The following is a 20,475-nucleotide window of genomic DNA, read 5'->3' as shown; positions in this document are numbered from 1 at the left end:
ATTTTGTGGTAATGCGCTAAGCCCAAAAGGCTCTAGTTCTATTTCTAGTGCACCGTCAAAGCATATCGAAGAAACAACCTGCGAAGATTACACGGGGGAAGCCAAGGAAAAAACGAACAATTACATACCAAACGGAGCCTTCTATATTTAATGTACTATCTTGTCTTTCATGAAGCTCTTTGCCTAGCGTTTGCGGCGGAGAAATTTACTGAGCATCAGCTTCTACAATCGGGCACACCCTTCCTGCCGTCGCCCGTTCTGGAGCTGGAATTCAGCCCAGCTGAACCATACTGGCCCGTGCCATATCTAATGGCTGTACATATCTCGAAGATCAGAAATTCGTGGTCCTGTTTAACAAAATCTTTAGCCATGACGCAAAAGTGATGTCCGAATCAAGGGTGACGGGAGGGCATGAGGATATACGATATGAGTGGCGGCTTGGGCGGGTGGCGTGGCTGGACGACGGGAGTGGCTGAAAGGATTAGCGAGCGTCCCAGTTCGGTTCCAACCCATGATGACTTCACAATGGAGCATACGTTGCATTTGCACACGCGTGATATCTAAAATTACTCCATATTCGAGGGAGTGCAAATTCTTTCAATCCAATGAAACTTTTTACTCGTTCTCAAAACCAGAATCCTTTGTGGCCTGCATACCGGGATTAGTTGGCTCCCATCCAGCCTATTGGAAGACGGGTTTGGCTGGGTTGGGTTGTGACTAAAACCGGTAACGCGCGCTGCGCACGCCGATGCCCTGAAACCTGCAGTGCACAACCGCCCTACGGCCACCAGCGGGCCTCCTAGCGGCGGGGTTGATTTTCCCTTTCACTTCGTTTCAGGGCACCCTCACGCCGGGTAGCCTCACGTCTCTGGCTACCCAATCTTCCAAAACCAATCAACCACGAGATTGACGCAAGCCGCTGAAGCTCAATCAAGCACGTTGTGAACAACATCTCCTGCGATACCGCCCTATTTGGAAAGGCGTGTGCAACGCCCGCAGCGCCTAGGTCTGTATCTCAAGACCGGTACCGTATCGTTGACTCAAGGGAATTCTAGCAGACAGACTTGGTGACCGGGTAGCTCCCTACATGGGTGAGCAACATGTCGGTTGCCATATTCACGCCGCATCGTTTTTGAGTGGCTCGCTGGTCCGACCAACAAAGACCTACACGGTTGGAGAATTCCCTGTACAGCCCGAAGAGCAAGGCTTGTCAGCTAACCACCCGCCGCATCCACGAGCCAATGCCTGAGGTCTGATCATTGGCTGCGGGGATGTTTCTCTGAACAGACACCGGCTGAAGAAATGGTTGGACGTGGAGTATTCTCATCTAAATATCAGGCCGGCCGTAATAAACTTCATTTATACACATATTTCTTCTCAGAGATTGTGGCTTGATGATGGAAAGCCCTTTTGAGATATTTAACGGTTTATGCCTTTGTCCACTCCCCTCCACCGTAGTAGCTCCCGCTCTTACTAGACTATCCGCACGCTCATAATTGGGAGCTTTACAACCATTTTATTATGTTCATTTGTCCAGCCGCCATCCACCGTATATGCCAATCCAAGTCTCCGAAAGACGAGTTCACTGAGAGGCTTAGAAGTGAGATCGGGATTGTAACCCTCTGTCGTTGCGAGGTGTCCAACTGCCTCCACGATTAGTGCAACGAAAATGATTTTCTCATCCAGATCCTGTTTAGAAGGAACATGTCGGAACTTCGCCATCGGAAAGCAGAAAATCGGCCCTGCACAGACCGTCTTCAGGTCGTCGGGGTAAAAGGCTATCAGGGGCATCTTATCAAACGTTGTTCCACTGGCTTTCTCCTCGTTTGGCGGCTCAACGCGAATTTGCGTGGCCTGAACTGGTCTACACAGAGCACGCTCCTGTAAAACGTTGTACGACATAGCTCCCAGATGATAGCAGTATTCTCGATCTTCTGTATTCTTAATCGAGAAGTAAATCTTAGTGGGTAGTAGTCGAGTTTCCCACAAGCGGCCTGCCATTGTCAGTCCTGTGGGTGATGCTTCGGTGTACATGTAGTTCAGCCACGGGCGTTCGACGGCATGGTCGTCTGGGAGCCTCGGGACGTTATTGGCTCCTCTCCCCCACAATGGGGTGGCATACTGACCAAGGATTTCGTCTTGGTTGAACGGGTAGATGATGGAGCACTGTGGAAACGCCCAACTCCAAGACATCTTGACGAACGGGCTGTCAAGGTTCTCCCTTTTAGCATCTTTGTTGTATTCGAGTCTCCACAGCAGGTCCAGAACGGTCTCGCTCAAATCCTTGAGATCTTCTCCATATTCTTCATACCAAAGTCCCAGAAGGTACTTTTTCTCACCGAGCCGTTTGTTGAAACCCCGCACTAGTCCAGCGATAGCAGGAAGAGTGTCTTTGCGGTAGGTCATGTCCAAATCGGAGTACGCCTCGAGCGCCAATCTTCATGCCATGCGGAGTTGGTTATGCGACGGATCTTTACCAAGAATCGATTCTAATCTCTTCCGACTGGTAGCTTTGGGAAATCGTGGTTTAAAGTCACCTTTCCATGTGGCATTGCGCTCGTAGGCTCGAGTGTGTACTTGATCAAGACCGCAATCGCACTGGTTGCAGTTTGAACATTGCCAGCAGAGCTCTTCAGACCCGAAGATTAGGAGATGAGAAGATAGAAGCCGCTCCTGCAAGACCCTTGTTTTCTGTATTATTAATATAGTCGGGCTTTATGGTTATTATATTATGATAGTTAATTAGATTGTAATAATATTCGGGAAGGCATAATTGGATCTTTAGTTTAGAATAGCGATATTTAACGCGATTATTTAGGCATGCGAGATTCGGCAGCAAGATTTGACGCAGCTGCAGATTGACTATAATATAGTTTCTTGCGACTATAGCGAAGGCGGGACTGTTTCGGTCTCGGGATACAGTAGTCCAGGGCTAGATATTGTGCGGGGTGCTATGTTGAGAGATGGGAAGGTAGAATGAAGATGCGGGGGGGGAGGGTGCATATATGAGTATAAATAATGGGCAGTGCTATAGAATGCGTATGGGAAATTTAAAACGCTAGGCCCAATGCGGGCTAGCGCATTGTGGGGTGCACTTATACCCTCGCAACCTCCTGTATTCTAGTTTTTCCTTCTTTAGCTTTGAATCGTCTTTGTGAGGGACCTTCTACCTTCCTTTCCAAGCCTTGAATGCCGCACCCGTAACAAATATGAAATATCAGAATGCTAATATCTGGGTCTAATCGGGTAATAATTTGATTTGAATAGAATATAAAGCATAATATAGTTTATTGGTTTATTGGATTTATTAGTTAAGTTTAGTCTAGTCTAGCCTGGTTTAGTTTAATAAAATTTATATTAGTTTAATTTAGTTCAAACCATTAGTTCTAATTATATAAGTACTTAATTACTAGGCTACTTCTTATAATTACTTGAGAGTTATATATATTATAATATAATTGCTTTACTTAGTTAAGCTTTATAGAGGAGCCAGACACTCTTTTACTGCTTTGATTCTACGACTTGACGAGTCAAAAAAAGATTTCTCCTTGGCCAGTACTACTCCTTCCCCGCTTTAAGTGGCGGAATACAGGGGAAGGAGCTAATGTTATTGCCTCGAAGCTTTGTTGTAGGTCGTATCTGAAGTCGGATTGACACGTTAGGATTTCTGAATACATGGCCACCGAATAATGATAGTCCTCGAAGTTCTGTTGCATCCAATGTCCCAACAATTCTGGTAATCTTACATTGAGACTTGAGATTTCGAAACTATCCATGGATTCATGGAGAACGTAATCTCATCTAGTCATTACATATATACTCTACCTCGTCATCTTCTCCCCATCCAGCGATGTGCTCTTTATCTTGCTCGCCCCAGGTTGCATTTCCGTCCATGATCCATCCGCATTCCAAATCCCCGCTCGTGTATAATCCCAACTCTGTGTTCCTTCCATATATGCAAATCGAAAGAATTCTGGCTCATTAGCCCTCGGATCTTTCGTCCAAACGAAGTGTTTGTCGCTTGCAAAGCCCTCATCAGTGTAGCCTCGGAATCGTTCGACATCGTTGACGAGGACGCTGATGCCGTCAAATGGCTCGGGTGGAGGCAACCAGGAGAATCTGATGCTCGAGGTGTTTTCTCCAAGCTGAATTGTTGGTGGTGAGATATGGGGGAGTTTTGAATTGTGTTGTGCGTCTCCTTGGAGAGCCTTTGGTGTTTGGAGAACTGGATCAAAGCCCCACCTCGCGATGCCGTTGATAAAAAATCCGATGAGAATTCCCTGGTAGAGCAGGGAAGGCCGAGTTTGCATGCTCGTTCCAGGAAGAAGCAGTAATGCCAGTATGTAATGATGGATCCGGAGACTGAGGCCGGGAAGTAGAAGGGATACAAAAATCCCACCCAAGAATATTCCATATATACCCAAGTATTGGACTAAACGTCCCTCACGTTGGAAGAAATATATCTGCTTTATTACAATGAAAAACAGAATGACGGCGATGACGATTAGAGCCATTATTGCTCCTGGCTGCTGCTTCAGGTCGTGACCATTCAACCGCTGAATTGGAATCCATCTTTCAAATGTGTAGTTTGTGAGCGATCCAAGCCAACAACCTCCCAACCATAGGACGGTTTTCTCGATTTGAGCCGTGAGACCAACCAATATTCGACGTACTCCCATATTCACATACATAACATATGAGCAGAAAGCTGCCGGTAGAAGCTTGCCTAGAAGATTGGATACCAGGGACGCTGTATCACCAGTAAATGGCGGGTCTGAAGCCAGTCCAACGTGGAAGAAGAGTCCGATAAATATACTGAAGAAGAAAACTCCAGGCGATGTAGTAAAGAGTGACAATAAGATCGTAAAAGTAAGTGATACGAATAGCAATTCCCAGCGGGCATCATTCGCCTCACAAGTAATCTTGTTGTGGAAGGTAAAGGATGACGGAAAATTAGAATCGAAGGGTATGCTATCAATGCCATTCCTGCTTGAATTGTGGAAATTGGTGTGGTATCCAACCAGAGAGACAACTCCGCACCCGCCGACTGTGTTATCAATGACTCCAGCATGGATAGCCGCGCTGCAAATGAAGGAATCGCTTCGATAGATGGGTGTCTCGTCGTCCTCCGAGGGTCCTCCGATAACAAGAGGTTGGTAGGAGATTTCTTGGTCACCCACTGCCCGCGGATTCCACACCCACTGCCCAGCGCAGTTCGCGGGACATCGAAATGCAAAGCCGCTTCCACTGAATGGCCGACAATCATTCCCGTTGAGACCACATCGATTACCTGGAACCCAGTATGTATTCCCACAGCCTATATTCCCTGGCCTTCCCCATCCTTCTATTTCCGTTGCAGTATTTCCGCCATGCATGACCAAAGCAAAGGTCAATACCCACAAGAAATAGAATGAGATCAAGAGCAGTATCCTGTGCCTTCGCTTGGGGACGTGTTTATCCAAGAATCGAATTGGCGCTTCTTGTATAAATGGAAACAATGGCTTGATGGTATGTGCTTCAGGTATATCCGGTCCCTTTACCCACTTCACCACTGCTTTGCTGAATTTTCGAAACGGTACAGGAACCCATTTCAGGTGTCGATATGATCCTTGGTCTTGCATAAATCGCGGGGTTGGAGGGGAGCTGTCGTCGGAGAATTCATCCATGGGGAGAAGATTCGTTTGAGTAGACTCGTCGATAGGGTCGTCCGGATGCCCATCGAGCAACCTCCCCATCTCTCCGTCGCCGTTTCGAGCCATGCTGCAAATTGTACTTTGTGAACTGTTAATCCACGTCAGCGAGCTCCGAGAACCCCGGGGAAGGCTCACCTCTGGATGTCAAAGCATTTGGAAAGAAACTATTCAAAATTCGAAGAGCATTGCTACTCGAACCAGATCGCCACCAAACGAGGGATTGAGGATGAGGAAGAAGAGAAAGAGTAAACAAGTTCACGAGGCCAGCCCCTCGGACCTTATCTGTTCCAGAAAGCCCAGGGGTCCAGCAAAACGTGGGCAGCCGATAAGCTCAGGCCGCCAATCGCTTATCGCCGAACGCTAGTCAAAAGGAGGACTGGCGTAGGGAAGTGAGAAACCTTTCCCGATTCATTCCGCCAGCACCAAAACTTCTTGAACTTTTTATATAGATTTGCTCTCAAAACTTGACGTCTCAACCACAACGATTGGATATGTGGATGTCTTATTTGAGATTGGGTCTGTGTATCTCAGACGCCCACGATAGCTGCCGAGGGTGCCGGCCTGCAGACAAATTAGCAATTCTGGACAACTCGAAATTTCACCCTTGAAGTCATCCTACTGCAGGCACCCCTGAAGTAGCATGGCCTCTACAAGTAGACTTCCCGGGACGGGGCGAAAGATCTTGTTCGAGATTCTGAGTTACCTCGACGCAAATGCAGCCGGACCACGTTTTGGACGACTTTCTATCCAGGGCAGACGCGATATCGAAACGCCAAATTTCTTTGCTGTCACTTCTAGAGGCGTGGTTCCACATCTTACACCAGATGTGATATCCACATATACACAAATAGGCGGTGTTCATGTGGCATTAGAAGACTGTAAGTGGGGCTCTTAGATCACGTGCCTCTTCATCTTCTGACATTGTCCAGTTGTAGAAAGAGCAATGAACGGCACGCCGCCGATAATGAATTGCCCTGGTCCTTCTCCCCTTCATACATTTACAGCACTTCCAAAATCACTGCCTTCCTTACTCGCACCGCGCCGCACACCAGCAGTCTCTGCTCCCAATGGCAACAGCAACACTGCCATATCAATCTTCACTTCCACCGGTTTCCAGCTCCTCACCAACAAATCTTACATCTCATATATCGAGATGCTACGACCCGACATCGCGATAGCCCTTGCTGATGTTCCATATGGTGCCTTGCCTGGTACGAAAAGAGTCGCCAAAATGGGAGGCAGAACTCAAGAATGGCTCTCACAACTTCTCAGCGAAAAGCGGGAAGCGCAAGTCGTCTTTGCGCCTGTTCTCCCAATTGATTTTCTGGATCAGTCAGAATATTTAAACAATATTGCAGATGATCTAGCTGATGAGGTCTCTGGTCTCGCATTCTACGATTCGAATCTTCTTCCCGACATCCCTGCCACCACAGCAATTTCAAAACTTCCACGACTGTCTCTGGACGAGCCGTCTTCTCCACGTCAGATACTGAGGCAGATATCACTCGGCATGGATATATTTACTGTTCCATTTATTGGGTTCGCAACGGATGCCGGAATCGCATTGACCTTCCGATTTCCACGCCCTCCGCCAACTGGTGTGGTCATTTCAAATGGTGCTGGAGCATTGCAACTGGGAGTAGATATGTGGCCAGCAGTGCACTCCACATCTATCACTCCGCTGGATACATCTTGTACCTGCTATACCTGCACATCCCACCACCGTGCTTATGTCCAACACCTTCTCTCTGCCAAAGAAATGCTCGGCTGGGTACTGCTTCAAGTTCACAACCACTACATTCTTTCTGAGTTCTTCGCTGCAATTCGAGAAAGTATCAAAAACGGGACTTTCGACGCTGACTGCAAAGAGTTTGAGACAACCTATGAGAGCGAGTTGCCTGAAAAGAGCGGTCAGGGGCCAAGAGTAAGAGGATACCATTTCAAGAGCGAAGGGCCGGGTGAGCCGAAAAAGAACAAGGCGGCCTGGGGAAATCTGGGAAGCGACGATCAAGAAGTCGATGGTGGGTTGGTGCCCGACGAACCAGCATCGGAGCTAGAAGAGAAAGGGTTTGCCGAGAAGATGGAGGACTGATTCTGCAAAAATGTCAAGCATTCGAAATACATATTAGAGCCTCACACTCGTTTTCTGTCGAGGCCAGATCGACTGTATTTTGTGGTACGCGTATGATGCTATCACAACAAATCTTTTCCCTTGCAAGTGCAACTGGTCCCTCCTTTGCACTTTGAGAAGTTTCTGCCACACTCTCTCATTTTGTTTCTTCACCAACACTTCCTTGTTCTCCCTTCGTGGAAGATGTGACTTGCAAACCGAAACATTCTCTCCAACCCGAGTCGGTCTTGGAGGCAGTAAGTACATTCCATGGCTGGTCTTCTGCCTTCTCGCTCTCCCATCTTCCCATCGGTGTGTGATTTCGTGTCGCCGCTGCCGATGTGAAGGGGTGTGAGGGCCGATTGGGGGAGTCGATACGAGTCTCGAGCCGCTTACATTTGGCTTGTTGCTCTTGTTCGACCATAATTGTCCTTGATTCTCTTCGGAAGCTAGGAATAAAGCTTCTGTGGTTGGATGAACTAGATCTAAAGTTAGCAGCAATCATGTTTTGGAAGTTGATTGAGTTCGTTACCCTTCCAGCGATTGACGACATGAAGTTCTGGCGGCGGGAAACCGGTTGTTTTCGCCCCAAGCAAAAGAACCCACTCCTTTTTCATCAATATGCAGACTTGCCCCGCACATGTTTCAATTTGGAAAGTATCTCCAATTCGAAAGAATTGGCGGCTCGTGTTGGCCTCTTGACCTAAGTCTGATGTGTTTTCGGAACACTGCCCCATACTTGCCTCGATGGCCGCCAATGACATTTTAATCTTCCAGCTTCCTAGCGATTGGTGAATCCATAGTTTCGGTGAGCTCTCTGACTTGGCACAATGTGCGACTCTTGAAAGGCTGCCGCCAATAGAAACGCCACAGCTTTATAGGCACCACGTGTGAGCTTCCACTCCAGATCCTCTATCCTGCCTACCGATCAACGATCTTCCACATCCAGAGCCTCCTAGCTACCGCCAATATTTCGCGCAGCTTTGCTAGGGGACCACCAATAAGACCTTTCCCCCCTTAACCGCGTTAATAATTTTTCGTTCTTTGAACCATGGGATGCCCCAATGGTCGATGGCAAGCAACAACGCATGACCAAGTTTGCGGAATGAGGCGAAAATTCTCTTCAGCATCTCCGAGGATTCAACGCTCTTGCCCTCCGCACTAGGAATTCCCCATCCCTGGCCTGGCCGATTCTGAAAGCGGCTCTCCAGCAGGACCATCCCGTACTATCTCCCATTGTGACCGAAACCGGCAAACGCTGAAAGGCCAGCCCTGCTCAGTTCGTGACACGAGAATACCACAGCCGAATGACACTACGTGGGAGAATCACATAGGCTGAGGTAATCTGAAGTTGTGCCTTACACTAGTGGTCTCGATGGCCTTGGCCGGTACGCAACATTGTGCCCGTATTGCACCGAGAGCCTCGCCCGCCTTAACATTTACTTTTGACACACGCAAATCAAGCAAATCTGACTTTGGTCAAACCGTCTCTGTTTATAATCTACCAATGACTTTCTATCACCCCCTACCCGGCTAGGATTAATACCTCAGCGCTTCCGCGTATGCCCTCATTCTCCAACAAGCACACCCACCACTCACTCATGATCCTTAAGCCAACTGCTGCTGGTAACTCGGCAACTCCTCTTGCTCATCCATCCTCTCATCAATCCCGACCACCACCCCGGGAAACTTCACATCCGAAATCTCGAACTCATACAAATTCCTCTGCAAAAACACGCTCCTCAGATTCCGTCCCCTTAGATTCGGTAACCTGACTAGCCTCTGACAATAATCTTGCCATTCCTTTGCACTACCGCGGAAATCCATGTTTACAACCATGAAATCGGACAATTTCTTCTTGTCGCTGAACATTGAGTCTTTGCCGGCATCGTAGCCGTAGCCGCCCTTCACTTCGTCAGTTCTTCATCAATCGATGAGCCTGTACAGTACATGGGGGAGAGTTTGAGCTTTGGTGCATGGGGAAGGGGGAGCAATTTTTACATAGCCACGACTGTGCGATTCGCCACAAGGCAACATGAATTCGACGCGAACGGTGCTGGGATCGCAGGGGAAGGTCGTGGAATGCAGACTGGCGATTGGTTGGTGCACAGATTTTTGGAAGGACTTCTCGATACTATTGTCTACCGCGGTGGCGTTCCACTGGTAGAGGTGGAGAGTATAGAGAGGCATCGCCGTGGTCGACTCGTAGTGGGCTAGTTTTCTTAGAGGTGGTCTGGATTACTGTAATCGAGGTTCTGGACGAGGGACCGAGGTTGTTTTAGGTGAATGCAATGTAAAAACAAAGGACAAATGCTTTTTGCACTTCTGTGAAACGAGGGTCGATGTAGATATTAATGGGGCGGACATTGTGGCGCAGTCTTCAAGGTTTGAAGTTCGGAGCTCCGCCTCATCCAAGTCGCTCAGACCTCGATGAGACGGCCAGGATTGAAAGGGGGTTTCAGAGAAACGATTGTGCGGGCGAGTCTTCTTATTTTCTATAGTTAATTGGCAGAAACGATACGGCGAATTACCTACGAGAGGAAGCACAACACTAACTCATTTGTCTCCAGGTGCCCCCGATGTAATGATGGAGCGAACTCCTCACCGTATCTTGTTCACTCAATAAAACATCATCTTGAAGCGACAACGTAATCGGAGAAGAAGTTATTTCCACATCCGCCGCACAACGTACACCCGTCGGTGATGTTTTCATTCAACATTTCAGAAATTCAACCTTTCACTGAAGCGTCTTGATCGATTTTTCTTTCCTGGGTCGTTTTTCATGACCCCCGGCCCCCTTCTTTTAGCTTGGAAACGGAATTCTCTAAGGTCCTATAGGTCGCTTTTGTGAACAAGGTTGTCTCGTACGGCAATATCTTAAGTCAAGTCGCGTGTTTAGTAAGTGCTATAATCCGCTTTCCTGAAGATGCCTCCTAGGCTTTCAATGAAATAAGATTAGCGAATAAAGTGTGTCGCTGATTAGCTTGCTTAATTTAGTTATACGACTAGTCAGCGAGCGAATGTATCGTACAAGTAGAAGTGAGCAGGGGCGCCAGCGCCCTTTCGATGGGGCTTCAGAATGGAGATACCTGTATTGAAGCCAGCTTAAATAACGGGTATACATATTATGGGGGCCTCGCTCAATATTGATCAATGCAATGGTCTCTCTGTTATGTGTACCTTTCCGTGTGCGGTGGCTGGCTCTGTGTATAGTGGCGATGTGATTTTGATGCAAATCTTTTGGCTTGGGATGGACTTGGACTCTGCATTACGAAAGTGTTTGCGAAAGATTGCTATATAATTTCATGCCTCAGGTTTTGCCATAAATAATGAATGCTTTATCATGATCGTTGACGTCGAGTGAGTTTCAACAGCAATCCCTTTTTGGCACAAAGGAGAACCAAGTCATGTAAGCGTGAGCGAAGTTGTGATGCCAAGGAGAATTTCTTTCACCTTTCCCCAATTTTTGGTGAACATTTTACAGAAACAGTCTAACTTATCTAAGGGTCTGAACTTAGGGCACCCTATTTCGCCTTCATGATGTATAGCAGAGCTCGCTTATTACACAGTGCTTGCCGAGCCCCTATTCCTAAACCAGACCACTGCAAAATCATTTCTCAGCTCCTCGGAAATGTGTTCCTGAAATTAAAAGAGTCTCAATAAGTGTTTGCAAAAAGAAGCAGAAAAATCTGCACCTCCCAGACTATAGATAATCTACCCGTTGTAAACTTGTACAGCAGCTTGAGACCCTGCTGTTAATTTGCCACAGTGCGGCCACTTGGCGCTAGAAGTAGCCGAACCGTGGTAACAAACGAATAAGTCACAGCAGTCCCAAGTATTGATTGATGTGACCACTGAGAGAACTAGAAGTAGTCTCTACTCTATATCAGGAAAGCATCTTGCAGTAAATTTTCTTTCCGCGTGATCACGGAAGAAAAAACATCACCAAACAACAACGTGTTCACACACATCTTACAAATGTCGAACCCCACAACTCTAGACTGCTTCTCATCCATCTGCAAAATGGCGACTGTGGACGCTACTGGGGATGCCACCATAATGGGGACCCTGTCAGACGAAGAGCCTCCTCCAAGCAAGAGTACCACCACCGTGAACCCTTTAGGAGCTGGGCACACGCACACCATTATTTTTCTCCATGGGCGTGAGGACTTCGGCGAATATATGGCCGAATTCTTAAGCGACAAATCTTCAGACGGCCGTACTCTACCTGTGAAGTTCCCCACGATGCATTGGGTCTTCCCAACCGCCAAAATTCGATTCTCGGCAAGACGAAAAGAAGAACTTTGCATCAGCTCATTCCCTTCACTTGAAAGTGAACAATTCATATCTCAATGGTTCGATGCATGGGACGTCAGGAATCCAGAAGAGAAAAATGAGCTCGCAATCCCCGGGTTGAGAGAGAGCATTAGACAGATCTTAGAATCATTGAACAGGAGGCAGGAATAGTTCCCAAGGAACGAATCATTCTGGGGGGTCTCAGCTAGGGCTGTGCAACTGCAATCCTCACACTTCTTTCGTCTGGCCTGGAGATTGGAGCATTTATTGGTTGGTGTGGCTGGCTTCCGCTCCAAAAGTCGATCGAAGAATTCGATAATGGATGCACCGGAAACAAGCGCGACATATCTCGGCACATTCAGATGATCCTTCAGAGCCCAGAAGGCAACAACCCCCAACGGAAACAACTTCTTCCAGCATCGAATGGACTCACAAGTGGTCCCGGAGTGGGAATCACCAATTCATCGAAGGACGACGCCCCATCGGAACAAGTTATACCAGCCTCGAACGAGATTACAAGTGGACCCGAAGGCGGAATCCCCAGCACTTTGAGGGACGGCGAATTCAACAAAGCGGCAAATATCCTGAGCAGATTGTCCGAAGGCACACAGCCCGCGACCAAAACTCCACTTTTTCTTGCACACTCGGAGGATGACGATATAGTTCCTTTCGAACTCGGAAACGACTTGCATCAGATTATGAAGGGACTGGGACATAATGTAACGTGGAAGAAATATAAAGATGGAGGACATTGGATTCAACCAGATCACGGAGTGGATGATATGTGCACTTTCTTGGAAGGAGTCATGAACGTCTGAATCACAAACCAGGAAGGAGCTGTGTCTTTTGTGAAGACATGTTAAATAAGATGTATTGAAATGAAGTGATACGCAGTCCTTCGGAGCCTATAATTGAATGTCCGAAGAAGTCATTTAAGAGCCCAACCCCCGGAACAGCATTTTCGTTTCAGGTAAACGAGGTTTACAAGACCAGGCCCAAGCCCAAGCCAAACACAACCTGAGCAATTTCACATTAGCAGTACCAAAGGTTCTTGTCTCTGAGCAACTTACCTGCACCCCAAGAACACCTCTTATATTTCTCGTGAAACGTGAACAAGCATTGCTGCTGGTCGACTTTGTAGTGCTGGAAGTCGCCATCACGACAGATTGACTTCCGCTTGCAGGTGTTGCCACCGTAGAAGTTACAGTCGCCTTCGCCCCGCTTCCCATAGTGGTTGTTGATGTTACTGCCACACTGGCAGGGGCATTCAAAATGTTTCCCACGGATGCACACATACCAGCATTGGAGAGCAATCCAACATAAGCAGTAGAGTCGGCCGTCTTCGCCCACGCAATGCAAGAACTCCATGGATTATCAAAAGCCACTGGGTCCCAACTTGTGGTGCTATCATAGCAAAGGCAGCTTGCCTCATCGCTGTTGGCTAAGTTCGAGAACCCGGGTGTTCCGGCCTCGCATTCCGTGATGTATTCGAGTGCCGTGGAGCACGCGGCGAGGTTAGGGTCTGGTGCCGCGGTTGTGATGTATGGATTGCCATTGCCACCACTACCAGCTCGGCTGATGAAGCATTGTTGAGGATTTGCTTGAGAGCAGCAATTGTTGATGACGGTTTGGCCGAGGTCAGTGCATTCTGCGCATACGATTTTCGCGCATGCTGAACCCAAAGTCAGTCGAACGTGTGAGAGAGGAGACCAGTGTGGTGAGAGTATAAATATATTAATCTGGAGGTCAACAACGTACTTGAAATGGTTGGTTGGCAGGTTGACAGAAGGCTTCCACATTCGGAATAACGCTGGTACTTATAAGAGAGAATATCCCCAAGCTGGGCCGAGGTGAAGTCTAGGAGAAGAGCGAAAATGATCTGAGATTTCATAGCGCGCAAAACTCAGAGTTGTTCGATGGATGTAATGGAGAGATCGAGGTGAGAAAGTAGGAGAATTTGGACGGAGGCACCGTAATACCCAATGCCATATCTATATAAAGCCTGGAGCCGTCACGGGTCAGAAAACAAAGCATATCGAATCTAGAACAAGCTTTTATTTCCCGGACACGGGAGGGATACAAGCTTTACCAATCCTCTTGATGCGGGTTCTTGCGACCACAACACACTACATCGCTTTTGGAACGAGCTGAACGCCTTGAAATAGGGTATTTAACCAAGTATGGCAAGACCCCTGAGACTGGGCGATGTTTGCGCTCTTCGATTGGCTTCTCGGTTATCTCGCCTTGCACAGGGGAAAAGCGGGATGGCCAGAAACGAGCCGCTGCGGGGAATGTTTGGCGAGGCACTTGCTGTGACCCCATTTCGAATGATAAAACTATCAAATATACAAATCATGTTTTTTTTCTTCGAAATCGCCAGACAGAAAAACAAATTTCAATATAAGAGAACCGGATTGCAATTCCCATCCAATGAGGCTTTCAAAATACCACTTCGTTATCTGATATACACGGCCTGGTACATTTAGAATCTCCCTTGTCACCCGAGATCTAGAGACCTTAATCTAGACTGGTCGATTTAAGCACCAGTCGGACCTTCGCTACCCCCTGTACCCTTTCCTTCAGCAGCCTTCACTCGATCCAGAACTCCGATGGCACCCTCATTCAAAATTCCTTTCCCAATGAGAACCTCGACAAGTTCTCTAGTCCACTCCTGACATCTCCTTCCCTAGTTAAATCAGCAACTGACACCTCATAGTGCTCTCCCTCAATCACACATACCACTAGGGGATTCAAAGGCTCCTTACTAATACCTGGCACCTCAATCCGTTTCGCCAATCTCTCGATCTCATCCCTGGGAGTCACGTCCGTTATTGTTTTTCCATCTCCTGCCTCGTCGTCGTCAGCTTGGACCCATTTCTCAGCCACCTCTCCCAAGAAAACTTTCTCGAGTTTCTCAGTGATGAGGGTAAGGTTGTAGTTGCGTTTGAATTCTAGTCCATACCCAGTGAACGGGGTTCCAAGGACTTGAATCAGTTTCCCAACCGAGGAATCGGTGGTATAAGGAATGAACAAAGCCCAGTGTGATCGAGTTCCGTTTATCTTTGAGGCGCGGGTTGGGAAGACGAGGAGGTGGATGGGGCGGGTCATGGTGAGGGGAGGTGTCCCTAAAATTGCGAGTGATTGCGCGAATCTTGCATTTGGGGGAGAAGGGGGGGCGGGGGGTTGGAATGATCTTAAGGCTGTATTGATGATGAAGCTGGACTCGGAGGATATGAAATTCTGGGCGAGGGAGCAAGAACAGTGGGGGCGGGTGCGCTGATAATGAGGAGGTGGGGCGACAATCGCTGCCTAGAATGTTGGTAATGTTCAAATCCGAGACATTTTTGAGCCAATGAGACTGAGGAGAGATACTGCTGGAGGGTTTCTGTGCAGTCCAGGTCTGCTATGGCTGTAGTGTATCCTATTGAAATGTCGGCGAGTTAGAGTCAGAGAAGTTGTTCTTCCTCAATGAAAATATTGTGATGGAAAGCGAGCCTAACGAGCCCACCAGAGCCTACCCGAGAAAGTCTGCGTTTTTAGCGATATTTCCAGGCCTCGCGAAACCAAAGTCAACGGCTTTGCCTCCTATTTATATAATAACTATTAAGTATACTGCCTTTAAACTTGAGCACATAAGATAAAAGAAACCAAATCAAGTTTAAAGACCTTATTCTAAATAATTGCGATATAAGGTAAAATTATCAAAGTTCGCGTTAGTGGATAATTATCAACGAAATGCTCTAAAAACACAGACTTTCTCGGGTAGGCGCGTAACTTACCCAGAAGACCCCCCCAAATCTTCATTAAAGCACTGCCAATCAGTGTGCAGGTATCTTCTTTTCCGGGTACTTTCTGGGGGAACTTAGAGCCATATAAAACACGCAATATGTCACCCTCATCAGAATTTTCAAGTATCATAGCCATGAATTGTTTAGAAGTTGTGCTTAATCTGTACCTTTGCAAAATTTGGCACACGAGAGACAAACCATGAGTTTCTGGCTTCGCGCCTCGGGAGCCGATCGGGAACAACGGACAGGGCGACAAATCGCGGCAAACTTCGCAACTTGCTGTGCAATTGCCCTTTCCACGATAGGACCCACTGGACGTCACGAGAGAGGCTTTTAGTCTCCTCCTTGCTTCGACACTGAAGACTTTCCCAGAACCAATGTTATCTGTGAGCGTTCGGCAGTCGCAGTCAATATAGATTCCCCAGTATGATACTGGCTTCTGAAAATATTAGGTGGTAAGTCCTGAATCATAGACCTAAGATCATTCCAGGTTTCGAAACTGCCCGTGGCCCCGTAATTTCTCAGAATCGTGTTCAATTAGAGCCCAAGAACGACCAGCACAGCGGGATTAGAAGCTTGGTGGTGGATAGTGTCCGGCAACACAAGCAATTTGCTGCAAACCAAATATGGGAATTCCAACATTACCAAAAAGTCATAGGAGTAAGGCCGGCGTGATGTGCCAGCGCGCATTCCGCTTCTCGCTTCTATGATTCTCACCTTACCAAAAATCGCCCGCGCTTCCCTGCTACTGGTACGCCTACGACCACGCCTCTACTACTACTTAGAATATTTACTTTCTCTCTTCAATTCTTATATATATATATATATATATAAGTATAAGGGTAAGAGAGGGGGGTAAGGAGGGATGGCGGAAAGAGAGAAGTGGAAAGCAACTTTAAGAGCCGTGCGTAAGCGCTATAATTATAGGCTTCTCATCGCTAAACTATAGGGTTGCGGTCGCTTAATTATAGGCTGTAGGTACTAAAAATTTAGTGCTTGACTTTTTCGTAGGGTGCGACACAGATTTTTAGTGAGGCGAACTGGGTTATGGAAGCCGGGAGCGGTTTTCCGTACGGGGTGGCTTGGGGAAAGAGCCCGGGATTGCATGCTTTGGACGCCACCAGTTGCAAGTCTCAGCTCTTGTGTAACCAGCCGCACCTCGCTCCAGCCCTGTGAAAATTCCAGCGCAGCCACCGATATTCAGAATTAAGAACAGTCAGAGCACCTCGATAGTTCCCGATCAGTGAGGAATCGCGCAAGATGTCCGCCAATACAGCTCAACGCGCCTTGGGCATATTAGCCCAACTCTCCTTCCCATATCAGTCTCTTTTTCCACCCCTGGATACGATTTAGACGATGCAATCAAAAATTGGAAAGAAACCACATTGTACGAACTCAATTTTATCGGGATAGTAGTAAGCTCACCCTAAATACATCTCCTTCCCAGAATCTCACGAGCTACAGGCTGCACTTCTCTCCTCAGTCGTCACCTCATCCCTCGCCAAGCCCGTTACATTACCTTGGACATTGCGCGCAGTCTGGCTCACCTCACTTCTTTTCGGAGTAATGTCTCTATCCCTCGCAGCACAGCAAGCTATAGCCTTAGCGCGAATAAACAGCAGCGAGTCAGCAAAACACAAGATTCGGCACTTGCTGGGAGAACCTTTGTCCTCAACCCTCCGCCTATCACCCCAGCTCAAAAAACTCCATCGCCTTTAAATGTTGAAAGTGCCGAGCCGGTGAAGTGGCGGCCGTTGAAACTTCAGCTACACGTTTGGCAGATTCCACGCATGCTTCTAGGCTGGCCGGTCATGATTTTTTGTCATATGGGGTTTTGCTACTGCAAAGAATGCCCTTGAGTGGGGCGATGAGAAGAGGATTGCGGTGTTCTTTGGGTGTTTCATGGCGTCTGTGGCGGGGAATTATATGTTGAGTTGGATCTGTTTCGAGAGACGGGTGCAGGCTGGAATTAGCAGAGAGTGAAGATCTTTGGTGCAATTTGCCCAGAACTTCGAGAAGGAAGTGCAGAAGGAGTCTGAATTAACTTGAAACTTCCGAGAAATACAGTTGCATAATAGGAGAAATCCGCATTGAATATCGCAATTTCACTTGATAAATAACACTCTTCAAACATGGTCCACCACCAGATATCTTGCTCGCAGTCACTGGCAAGCGTCTCTCATAATTACGCAACAAGGGTGTCCGAGAGGCTTGGAGCGTATGGAGTAAAGCGGCTTCTAGAGAACAATGCCTCGTGATTGCAATGTCAAGCTATGGAGGCCACCATCTACAAATCTCAGCCCCGAGAAATCGCCTAACCCCTAACCTCGATTTGGCGCAACGGCATGTATGGTGACGGCATGCCTCAAGTATCGATTCTCTCGCCTTTCGCGGTCTTGCCAAGAACTTTTGGAGAACTTCCCAAATTGTTTGCATAGCGACCAACAATGATATAAAACCGCAATGCCAGAAGAACTGGAACTTGAAGGTGAAGTCCGAGTGACTGCTGCTTCTGCTGTAGAGACATTGCAGGTACCCCTGAAAGAGTTTCAGTGCCCGTCGAGTTCTTCATCGAGTTCTTCATCAATATCATCCCGGCCTGTCGCCTCAGTTATCTCTGCTTGGAGTTGGTCTGCTTCCTCTTCTCGTCCCCATTCGCGCAACCATTCCAGCAAAACAATCATACGGCCAATGGTCAATGGATCCGCCATGCCCCACGTTTCGCATGTGCATTGAATAGATTGTCGTAGATTCTTCTCAGCCGAGCTCTTGTTGTCCTGTTGATGTTGGGAGCGAGCAAGATGCCCTAAAGCATCGACCTCCAGGAAATACCAGCCTTTACCCCAAGCTTGGGAGAGAACATCTAGAAATAATTGCTCAGCTTCTGCAAACTGGCTTTGGTCATACAGGTTCCATCCCAAACAAACCATAACCTGCAGGGTCGACTTCGAAATTCTTGATTCTTTCTCTGCCTGTGCGAGAAGTCTTCGAAGATGGGTTTCAACCACAGAACCACTTAAATGGCTGTATACACGTATGGTGAAGTCAAGATTGATGTCCAGACTCGATATATGCAACTCCCCAAGAGCCTTTTCGAAACCATTAAGCGCGCATCGCCACGCCTCGGTGAGTCCTTGTTCCAGCGAGTCTATCTCAAGCATGCTAATGAGCCGCAAGATACGAGCCAAGGGGCAATCTTTCGTTAACAAAATCATAGATATTCTGGAAAGGTACCCAAGTAACAACTCAACAATATCGTGACATTCTCTGAATCTAAGGTACAGCACACTATCTATGATACAGTCCAGAGTTCGAGGATGTTGGGTTCGGATCAAAGTGTCGACAACACTGAACGCTTTTGATAGCATTCTTCGGAACTCGACAAGAAGACCCCGGTCTAGTAGGGACATAGCTGACTGGCAGTAGCCACAAAAATTAAAAGGAGAGCTAGATGGCATGCCGAGGGCGACGCAATATCCATCCTCTCCTGTGATCCAGGAGCCTCGTTCAAAAGAGCCATCCACGTATGTCTTGATGGCGAGCAATAGACGCTCGGGTATGAGGAGAGTCTGTGGGTTGGAAGGAGACCGTGGAATGTCTCCGTTGTTCGATATCAGGTTGTACATGTCGCGGAGGGTACATTGTAAGATTTGTTCATTGTATTCGGAAAAGGTCCTTTCAGGAGTGGATACCACCATGCCATCTATTTCGGTGTCGTCAAGATTCTCTGTTGCGTTGGCGTATTGAGCTCCCTCGGGCTGCGCAAATTGATCTGGCCACGAAAAAGGATTTGTTGTCATCATTTGGATGTCATTCCCAAAAGGCGGCACGGTTGGGGCTGGTGATGGCGTTCGACAGGAGACATCAGAAGGCGTAGGAGCATTGTATGCTTCTTGATCTCGCATATTCTTCTTCCGTTTGAAGTAGTGATAGACGTCCTCGATGGCCACGGGCTGACCTCGTACCCGAAACGAGCTCGATTTCCCGACTGCTTCTCGTTCCGTTTTCTTGCGAAGGATCGCAAGCATGTCGCCTTCTTTGTTCTTCTTGTCTAGTCTCCATTTCTTGATTCGATCTTTGTACATTTTGAGGCTGCGATACGTCAGCTGATAATGATTGCATGCATGGGATTGGCATATTGACGTGGCATTATGTCCATGTTGAGAAGCCATGATAGCAACGACTTCCTTCAACTTCATTCCTTCATCTGCGTATAAACGTTTGATGAGTGGACGATGGCGTTCCCAATTCTCTGCAGTAGGAGTGGCCTTGCAGGGCGCGACTACCATCAGGTTGGCAGTGCTAGCAGAAGCATAAGGAGGAGCGAAAGGAGAAGTGTAAGACATTATTTGAGAAGTAATCGGAACGACGAAGTGGATGGGATGAGCTATGAGGCTTTCGCGATGGTAGAGGAAGTTTAATGGATAGCGATATCTGATCGAGATATATATCCTGCTGCAGCCTTATGACTGAGACTTGCTGGGGAAGGGTCTTTTGTGCTGGGGGTATCAGTTGGCTGGCTAGCCGAACAAAAGGACGATGCATTGCATGGGATCAAGCCACAGATGCAAAATAACTGCCTTCCAGC

At 47.7% G+C, this 20,475-nt stretch overlaps 9 protein-coding genes across 9 annotated transcripts; 2 read left to right on the top strand and 7 right to left on the bottom strand.

Annotated features, from left to right (window-relative positions):
- Positions 1-1,473: 1,473 nt before the first annotated feature.
- K444DRAFT_635710 (uncharacterized protein) lies at positions 1,474-2,406 on the bottom strand (the record flags this gene model as incomplete). The annotated part of the gene is made up of 1 exon (XM_024883904.1): positions 1,474-2,406. The coding sequence occupies one exon, from the start codon at positions 2,404-2,406 to the stop codon at positions 1,474-1,476; it is 933 nt and encodes a 310-aa protein (XP_024729663.1).
- A 1,208-nt stretch (positions 2,407-3,614) lies between these two features.
- Positions 3,615-5,962, bottom strand: K444DRAFT_600016 (uncharacterized protein). The gene is made up of 2 exons (XM_024878602.1): positions 5,829-5,962; positions 3,615-5,781 (listed from the first exon to the last, which is right to left on the bottom strand). The coding sequence occupies exon 2, from the start codon at positions 5,757-5,759 to the stop codon at positions 3,822-3,824; it is 1,938 nt and encodes a 645-aa protein (XP_024729662.1). The 5' UTR covers positions 5,760-5,781; positions 5,829-5,962; the 3' UTR covers positions 3,615-3,821.
- Positions 5,963-6,121: 159 nt separating this feature from the next.
- Positions 6,122-7,951, top strand: K444DRAFT_656159 (tRNA-guanine transglycosylase). The gene is made up of 2 exons (XM_024886065.1): positions 6,122-6,571; positions 6,623-7,951. Exons 1-2 carry the CDS (start codon positions 6,334-6,336, stop codon positions 7,783-7,785), a joined length of 1,401 nt encoding a protein of 466 aa, XP_024729661.1. The 5' UTR covers positions 6,122-6,333; the 3' UTR covers positions 7,786-7,951.
- Positions 7,952-7,960: 9 nt separating this feature from the next.
- K444DRAFT_635707 (uncharacterized protein) lies at positions 7,961-8,567 on the bottom strand (the record flags this gene model as incomplete). The annotated part of the gene is made up of 2 exons (XM_024883903.1): positions 7,961-8,282; positions 8,410-8,567. The coding sequence occupies 2 exons, from the start codon at positions 8,565-8,567 to the stop codon at positions 7,961-7,963; spliced, it is 480 nt and encodes a 159-aa protein (XP_024729660.1).
- A 689-nt stretch (positions 8,568-9,256) lies between these two features.
- K444DRAFT_619463 (uncharacterized protein) lies at positions 9,257-10,107 on the bottom strand. Its single transcript, XM_024881519.1, has 2 exons — positions 9,805-10,107; positions 9,257-9,708 (listed from the first exon to the last, which is right to left on the bottom strand). Exons 1-2 carry the CDS (start codon positions 9,991-9,993, stop codon positions 9,412-9,414), a joined length of 486 nt encoding a protein of 161 aa, XP_024729659.1. The 5' UTR covers positions 9,994-10,107; the 3' UTR covers positions 9,257-9,411.
- A 1,719-nt stretch (positions 10,108-11,826) lies between these two features.
- Positions 11,827-12,993, top strand: K444DRAFT_668422 (uncharacterized protein; the record flags this gene model as incomplete). The annotated part of the gene is made up of 2 exons (XM_024887407.1): positions 11,827-12,174; positions 12,399-12,993. 2 exons carry the CDS (start codon positions 11,827-11,829, stop codon positions 12,915-12,917), a joined length of 867 nt encoding a protein of 288 aa, XP_024729658.1. The 3' UTR covers positions 12,918-12,993.
- Positions 12,994-13,080: 87 nt separating this feature from the next.
- On the bottom strand, positions 13,081-14,032 carry K444DRAFT_668421 (uncharacterized protein; the record flags this gene model as incomplete). Its single annotated transcript, XM_024887406.1, has 3 exons — positions 13,858-14,032; positions 13,170-13,771; positions 13,081-13,116 (listed from the first exon to the last, which is right to left on the bottom strand). The coding sequence occupies exons 1-3, from the start codon at positions 13,988-13,990 to the stop codon at positions 13,081-13,083; spliced, it is 771 nt and encodes a 256-aa protein (XP_024729657.1). The 5' UTR covers positions 13,991-14,032.
- A 366-nt stretch (positions 14,033-14,398) lies between these two features.
- On the bottom strand, positions 14,399-15,553 carry K444DRAFT_572203 (uncharacterized protein). Its single transcript, XM_024877349.1, has 2 exons — positions 14,839-15,553; positions 14,399-14,785 (listed from the first exon to the last, which is right to left on the bottom strand). The coding sequence occupies exons 1-2, from the start codon at positions 15,205-15,207 to the stop codon at positions 14,636-14,638; spliced, it is 519 nt and encodes a 172-aa protein (XP_024729656.1). The 5' UTR covers positions 15,208-15,553; the 3' UTR covers positions 14,399-14,635.
- A 2,883-nt stretch (positions 15,554-18,436) lies between these two features.
- Positions 18,437-20,176, bottom strand: K444DRAFT_542978 (uncharacterized protein; the record flags this gene model as incomplete). Its single annotated transcript, XM_024875925.1, has 2 exons — positions 18,437-19,979; positions 20,031-20,176. The coding sequence occupies 2 exons, from the start codon at positions 20,174-20,176 to the stop codon at positions 18,437-18,439; spliced, it is 1,689 nt and encodes a 562-aa protein (XP_024729655.1).
- Positions 20,177-20,475: the final 299 nt, after the last annotated feature.

This window comes from Hyaloscypha bicolor (assembly GCF_002865645.1).
Source record: "Hyaloscypha bicolor E unplaced genomic scaffold K444scaffold_165, whole genome shotgun sequence".
Lineage (NCBI taxonomy): Eukaryota > Fungi > Ascomycota > Leotiomycetes > Helotiales > Hyaloscyphaceae > Hyaloscypha > Hyaloscypha bicolor.
Note: the sequence above shows the minus strand (reverse complement) of the source record. Positions and strands in the feature narration are given on the sequence as shown.